At 42.2% G+C, this 8,010-nt stretch overlaps 1 protein-coding gene across 1 annotated transcript in view; it reads right to left on the bottom strand.

Moving 5' to 3' along the window:
• Nucleotides 1–8,010, bottom strand: part of ASAP1 (ArfGAP with SH3 domain, ankyrin repeat and PH domain 1) — a 311,506-nt gene that overhangs the window by 166,174 nt on the left and 137,322 nt on the right. Inside the window, exon 2 of the mRNA XM_042780911.1 lies at nt 6,889–6,961. Coding sequence (XP_042636845.1) covers nt 6,889–6,961 — 73 coding nt within the window. The remainder of the gene's footprint in view (nt 1–6,888; nt 6,962–8,010) is intronic.

Here is an 8,010-nt window from a genome sequence, read left to right as displayed (position 1 = left end):
CACTCATATTTTAAAACTTCCACAGTGCTCAATAAAGTATTAGTTATTTTAAACATTATTAGTGAGCGAGTGAGAGAGGAAGAAAGAAAGGACCACTAAAGCAAATTTTCTAAATGATAATATATTTCACAGATTAATAACACGAAGGCTTCAAACTTAGAAACAACAAAGGAAAAATGAATAGCTTGGAAATTTTCCGTTAGTACAAGCAGTTCACAGAATCGAGTTGTTTTTTAAAAATGTCCTTATACACAATGGGGATAAGTAAGAAAAATTCCCAGAGCAATTTTCAAACTAAAAGGCTTTCACCAAGGTGACAATTTGTTTTCCAATAAATTTCCCTTTTTCCTATGCTGTTTACTTATGAATACTGATGCAGCTTATGGATAAAAATAATAAACGCGTTTTTTCAAATCATATGGGGTGGGGTGGGGGTGTAACAATCACAAATCAGAAACACACAAAGGCTTCCTAAATCGTTAGAGGGTCAGCTGGGTTTCATGTCACTTGAGCACTGTGAGAAAACAAGAACATCAGGCAAACACACTGGGAAACAGATCCCAGGGTGCAGCCTCTTGTGGCTTCTCTGGATGAGGCCAAAAGCCCTTGGAAGGGGACAGCCCGGATTCCACTGAGCACGTATCATGGAAAGATCCAGAACACACCACTGTTTTACTCATCTATTTTTGAAGAAGTGAATGTCAGAGTGCTGCCCACATAAGCTGACCAAAACACTGGGTGTGGAGACACCCCACCATGCCCTAGCAGTCTGTGAGAAGCCCTGAGGGAGCCGAGTTTATGACCACGTTTCCATGCATGAGGATGACAGCGGCTATGATGGTCGCCATGTGGGAACCACAAAGCTAGCCCGTGGATTAGATTGCTGAGGTTATGGCTGACTGATTCACTCCTGAATACTCATGTTAATGGATATTTAACAGTTAGGAGTGCTTCCCAGGTACCCACCTAGTAAGCAAGCAGTGCTCTTTCAGTACCTGTTGAGCCCCAACGACATGCCAAGAAGACAAAGTACTGAGGAGCAGGGACCCCTGCAGCTGGAATTACGGAGGCCCTCCTTCCATTACTTGCTTGGTGCGGCACCTTGGATAAGTTTAGTCTGGCTCTGAGCTTCAGCTCTGGTGGCATAGTGCCCAAAGCATTTTACGGCTAACCAGAAGGACGGTGGTGCAAACCCACCTGCTGTTCTGTGGAAGGGAGATGGGACCACCTACTTCTGTAAAGATTTACCACCTGGAAAACCCAACAGGGGTCACTATGAGTCAAAATCGACTCGATGGCAGTCCTGCCTCAGAGCCTGGTCTGACGGAGCCTGCTGCTGTGACGTGCCACCGGGTCGGTTTTCTATGCATATGGCCAGTAGAGCATAAGCACCCAGAGGACGTCATCTCCTCCGAGAGTCCTCCCATTACTACCTCCTCAAACTCCATCAGCTCCTTCTTGTACCTTTAAGCTCTCCTTTATAGCACTTACCAGTTCCTAACTGTACAGTGAAACCCCTGAGAGCTGGAACTTGATGGCACTGCCTTGTTTTTCCAGGCTTCCCACTTTTCTATCACTCTCCATTAGTAGAAATATATTTAAGATTTCCACCTTACACAGGTTCCAGCTTTAGCAGGTTTTACTGTACTTCCCAGTTTGAGCATCTGATTAACATCTCTTTCTCCCACTAGACTGAAAACTTTGTGAAGGCAGAGACTGTTTTGTCCAACACCCCGAAGCATGAGCCCATCATAGGTGCTCAATGAATACCTGAACAGACTAGTAACCTAGTTTGAGAAACAAAATACAAAGATGAGAGGCATAGGACCAGGTCTCCTCCAAGTTCCTGATCCAGCCTAGCAGTTCTCAATTGTGGAAATACATTAGAATCACCTGGGGGAGTCTTTTTTTTTTTTTTTAATTCCAAGACATAGGAATGCTTGACTTCTTGTTTTTCAAGAGAATGTCAGGTGACACCAGTGAGCAGTCAAGGCCAAGAATCACTGGTCTAGTGAAAGGAAGACCACTGAAGACTGGTCAGCAATGATAGTGCAATGGGACACATGTTGTCCCACAGAGCCCTGTCCTGGAAACAGTCCTGCTGTAACGGAAATGTTCTTTATCTGCACTGTCCAATATGGCAGCCACTAGTCACATGTGTCTACTAAGTATTGAGATGTAGCTACTAAGACTGAGAAACTGAATTTTTAATTTGATTTTGTTTTCATTAATTAAAACTGTAATAGCCATATGTGAACAGAGGCGACCCTACTGGATAGTACAAACCTCATAAAAAGCACAGAGGGGAATCCTTAATCCAGGGTAATTTAGCTGTGTGGCCCCCCTCCAATCCCTCCCACAAGGAGAACACAATTTCCTAGAGGAAATGTGAACCAAACCCAGCATAAGCCCTTGAATTCTCCACTTTACACACATTCAAGAGACAATCTCTTCCTCCTGCCACAATGAAATATCATTTTATGGTAATGAAAGTTAAGGTGGCACAGTGACTAAGACACATGATTGCTAACCAGAAGGTTGGTGGTTCAAATCCACCAGCCACTTCGTATAAGAAAGATGGGGCAATCTACTTCGGTAAAGAACCGACTCGATGGCAGTGAGCTGTTTTTTTTCTTTTCTTTTTTTTTTTTTTTAATAAGTAGTGACAAAGTTACAATCCATATTACTAGGTTAAGATCTATATTATTTGGGACGTATTTTTAAAATTCATAATATATAGCTACAAAACCAAACCTACTGCCATCGAGTCAATTCTAACTTACAACAGCCCCCATTGGGTTTCCAAGGCTATAAATCTTTAGAGAAGTAGATTGTGTCATCGTCTTCCTATGGAGAGGCTGGTGGGTTTGAACCACCAACCTTCTGGTTAGCAGCCTGATGCTTTAACCACAGTGCCACCAGAGCTCCTATATATAATATGTTGTTGTTATGTTGTTATGTGCCGTCGAGTCGGCACATAACCCAACTCCTTGGGTTTCTGTGGCAGTATCGCTACGGAAGTAGGATTGCCCAACCTTCCTTCGGAGGAGTGGCTGGTGGGTTTGAACCGCCAGCCTTCTGGTTAGCAGTCAAGTGCTTTAGCCACTATGCTACCAGAGCTCCTATATATAATATAGCAATCCCCCAAAACCAAACCCACTGCCATCAAGTCGATTCTGACTCACAGTGACTCTAACTGGGTTTCCAAGGCTGTCAACCTTTTACAGAAGTAGACTGCCTCATTTTCCTCCCATGGAGCATCTGCTGGGTTTGAACCACTGACCTTCTGGATAGCAACCAAATATGCCTTACACACTACACGCCCAGCGCTCCTTATATAAAGCTAGACCACTGTTTATATTTAACAAATCCCTACTTCTTTTCCGGTTTTTCAAATCACAATCACTGTCAGTGAACTTGCTTGTGTGTACATTTACAATATATTTTATTGGTGCATAACATATACAAATACAGAAAAGTAGCATCTGATGAAAGACCAAAAATGAGTATTACTGTTTTGGTTACCTAGTGCTGCTCTAACAGAAGATACCACAAATGGGATGGCCGACAAACAGGAGCTTATTCTCTTACAGTTCGGGAGGCATGAAGTCTTGAGTTCAAAGTGCCAGGCTCTAGGAGCTGGGTGAAAGCCCCTCAACCTTGGGCTTCAGCTCTGCCTCTTGCTCCTGGCTCACTGAAGCTGAAGGCCTTTCTTCAGTCAGGCAGCTGCTGGCTGCTGAGGCTGACAAACCCAAGGTTGACAAGTGAAAAGGCACGGTCTTGATATCGCCAAACAACACAGCATGCCACTAATTTAAGTCCAGAAAAAGTCCCAAGATTGGCAGGGAATGACAGGCTGCCAAACAATGACTTGGCTACATGTAGGATTCAAGTCTACCAAAAGAACTAGAGACCATTCCCAAAGCTGCTTCTTACATACGAGAAGCAGACCACATCCCTAAAGCAGCTGAGACTCCACCATGGAGTCAATTACCAGTCTCACCATGGGGAATAACTACATCCAGCTGCCCAGCCACTCAACCAGGTCCAGCCAAGTTGACACACAAACTTAACTACCACAATAACCATAAAAGAATCAAGAAATAGAACAGCACCTCAGAAGCTACCTGTGGGCTACCTACTGGCTACTTACCCTGCCTGCCTCCCTAAGAGCTATCTACAAAAGGCTTACGACATGTAAGAGTTCATTACAGCGAAGCTAAGGATAAGAGTTATAAATGGGCTATATAACTTAGGCCAAGGCTTAAAACAACTTGGTCACTATATAACTAGACAATTTTCATTTATCTACCTATTAGATACTAGTATTTTATTGGATGTAAAGAAATTATGGAGCATTATTAAGGCAGCAGGGTGCAAAATGTATTAACAATTATAGATAATTAGATAGTGTTTCAAGGCCTAGGGTTTCAAAGGAGACAAGAAACCTTCAGATTTCCTGGTTAGTTAGACCAGCAACTCCCAGGAATGATGGCGGGGGCAGGGGAGGTGCACCAGTATCTGAGAGCTGACTTCCGCCTTGTCCAACATTCCTTTTAGCTCCATAATTATATGACAATAGCATTCAAAGGAACCAGCATGTGCTGAACTCCCGTGATGTGGGAAGCCCTTTATACTTAACAAACCAACCAGTTTCTGTCAAGTTCATGCCAACTCGCGGCGACCCCACGTTGCCAACACTTTCTTCTATGCTATCTCTGCGTAGACTTGAACCTCCAACTTTCCAGTCAACAGGTAAACTCATTAGCCATTTGTACCATTACCTTATTAAATTCCTCAACAACCCTGTCAGAGAACTACCACTATCCCAGTTCTACAGGTAAGAACACAAAGGCCCCCAAAGTGAATTAACTAGCTCAAGGGCTCCTTGCCACTGAGCAGGAGACAAGGGTTCAAAACCACGTGTTTAACTTCAAGCCTGTTCTCCTTTCTGATACTGCTGCTTTTCCTCCTGGGTTTTCTGTTAGGTTATAGACAACTAAGTTCTTAAAGAACCATGGGTAAGGGACTGGTTTTGCAACAAAATAACAAACGATGTGACTCAGAAACCTTAATACTCATTTGTGGTTCCAAGCTTCTCCTGCCCTGGGGCACTGGAGCCCATAAGTTCTTGTGGTTACCCACTATTTATCTTAATTTGGTTTGTTTCTTCTTGCTCACTGACAACATACTTTGGTCTCCAAGCTGACAAAGTTACTAGACTAAACCTAAGATATATAGTTACTTAGGCTACCTGACATCACCTCAATCAAATGACAAGATTCTAGCTGGGATCTGAACTTGGACTTGCCCTCCTTCCTTTCACCCATCTGTCATCACTGTTAATTGTCAAATGTGTACAGGTTTACGCAAGGAGGAAAGACTCCCATGTGTTTAACTGAATTACAGGCTGATCAACTACATAAAAAGATTTAAAAATCTCATGTAACTTGTGACAAAATTACCTATAAATTTATTAAGCTTTTAAATGTAAAAGAAATCCCCTGTAACTAGGAATGCAACCAGAAACCTATACCCCAATGTTCACTGCAGCATTAGTCACAGAAGCCAAAAGGAAACAACATACATAACCATCAACAGATGAATGGATAAACACAAAATGTGGTATATACATACAATGAATATTTCTCAGCTACAAAGAGACATGATAGCCTGATACACAGGCTAACGCATGGATGAACCTTGAAAACATTATAGGAGTGAAAGAAGTCAGTCACAGAAGGATAAATACTGTATGATCCCACTGATCTTAAATAGGCAGAGATCAATGCTTATTACAGTGGCTGTAAGGGGCAAGGGGAGCAGTGGTAGCGTAGTGCCTAAGGCACCTGACTGATAACCAGAAGCCTGGCGGTTCAAACCCACCATCCACTCCTCAGAAGGAAGGCTGGGCAATCTACTTCTGTAGTGATACTGCCTTGGAAACCTAAGGAGGGGTCGCTATGAGTCAGGTCTGACTTGACAGCACATAACAACAACAACATAAGGGGCAGGAAAGAGTTCTGGTTGTGCAAAGGGTAAGATATTTGTCTGGTAACCTGGAAGGTCAGCAGTTCAAACCCACTAGTCACTCTGCAAGAGTAATATGAGGAAATCTACTTCCATAAAGATTTACAGCCTTGGAAACCCAACAGGGGTTGCTATGAGTCAGAATCAGGATGACGGCAGTGGGCTTGGGTTGAAGGGGCAGGAGGTAGGAGAGGGGGACTCATCGTTTAGGGGGCACTGAGTTCAGGGGGACCATTTATGGAATGGAATACTTCGGAAAAGGACAGTGGTGATGGCTGCACAACATGATGAACATAACCCAATGTCACCAAATTGTACATGTAAAAATTGTTGATTGGCAAATGTTTTATTACATATATTTCTATCATAATTTTTTAAAAAATCAATCAGCTTTAATATATATACCAAAACCCACCGCTGTTGAGTTGGATCTGACTCACAGCGACCCCTCCCTTTGGCTTCCGAGGCAGTATCACTACGGAAGTAGATTGCCCAACCATCCTTCTGAGGAGTGGCTGGTGGGTTTGAACTGCCAGCCTTCTGGTTAGCAGTCAAATATCGTAGGCACTACGCTACCAGAGCTCCTTAGGCACTACACTACCAGAGCTCGCGTGCGCACACACACACACACACACACACACATACATACACATACAAATACACATATATATACTGCAACTAGCGTTTTTTTTTTTTTTTTTCTCTTCACTTTGGGAACAGAGACAGACAGAAGATAGAAAACTACATTTCTTTGACCTACTTATTTTCTCATTTGTATCAAGTCACATCTCATAAATAACAGAAAAAACCCTGCAGTCCTTAGTTCTAATTCATGCTATCTGCTTTGTAAGTACTTACCTTGACCGGAATTATATATCGCTTTTACAGACTTTTTTACTTTTTGCAGGGCTGTTCTATCTTGGTCTAGAGCCTAAAAGAGAAAACAAACAGGGAAAAAACATGTCAGAAAATTTTGCAAACTAAAAGCCTTCTCGGTATCAGATTTGCTTGGTCTTTCTGAGTACCACAGCAACAGCAATCTGACATTTGCTCCAGAGACTGGAAGTGTCCAGAATTTGCTTTTGGGTTAAATGCAAAGTCACCCTGCAAAGCAAAAGGCCCTTCAGTGTTGGGTGAAATGGGTAACAGAGTCCCTTGTCAGCACATGAAGCTAACATGCCAGACCCCTGAGAAATCAGATACCTTTCCTCTTAAAGAGTTTAATCTAGTGAGGAAGGAAGGCAAATGTAAGGCATAACTGACAAATACCTGGGAACAAAACACACCATTTAACGTAATTAATGTCAGGAAGAAAACATTTAAGGTAATGTGATCAGTAAGGATGACCAAAAGAGTTTGTCACAACCCTTTTAAATCTGAGTCCCTTTTAGTGTAAATCCATCCATTTACCTATGGAGAGGTGATCTTGGAAAAAGTCAAAGCTCATTAGATGGGGGAGAGGTAGCCTCTTTAATAAACAGTGTTAGCAAAAACAGATCATCTACTTGCAGAAAAATGAAACAGAACTCATATATCATACCATATACAAAAATGAAACTCAAGTTGAATCAAAGACCTAAGCGTAAAACCTAAAACTGTAAGGACCATCAAAGAAAAAATAGACAAACTTAGGACCCCTAATACATGGCACAAATACATGGCACAAATAGGTCGATGGATCTATTTCTGGGTTCTCAATTCTGTTTCATTGGTCTATGTATCTGTCATTAAACCAATACCACGCAGTTTTGACTACTGTGGCTGTATAGTAGGTTTTGAGATCCAGCAATGTGAGACCTACTACTCTGTTCTTCTTCTTCAATAGTGCTTTGCTTATCTGAGATCTCTTTCCTTTCCATATAAAGTTAGTGATTAGTTTTTCCATATCCCTAAAGTATGTTGATGGGATCTGGATTGGGATTGCATTGAATGTATAGATTGCTTTGGGTAGAACTGACATTTTCACAATGTTCAGTCTTC

Source organism: Orycteropus afer, unplaced genomic scaffold, assembly GCF_000298275.1.
Source record: "Orycteropus afer afer isolate SDZICR_OR568_19922 unplaced genomic scaffold, OryAfe1.0 scaffold00069, whole genome shotgun sequence".
NCBI classification, from domain to species: Eukaryota; Metazoa; Chordata; class Mammalia; order Tubulidentata; family Orycteropodidae; genus Orycteropus; species Orycteropus afer.
The sequence above is the reverse complement of the archived record's forward strand: the minus strand, read 5'-3'. Positions and strand labels throughout refer to the sequence as shown.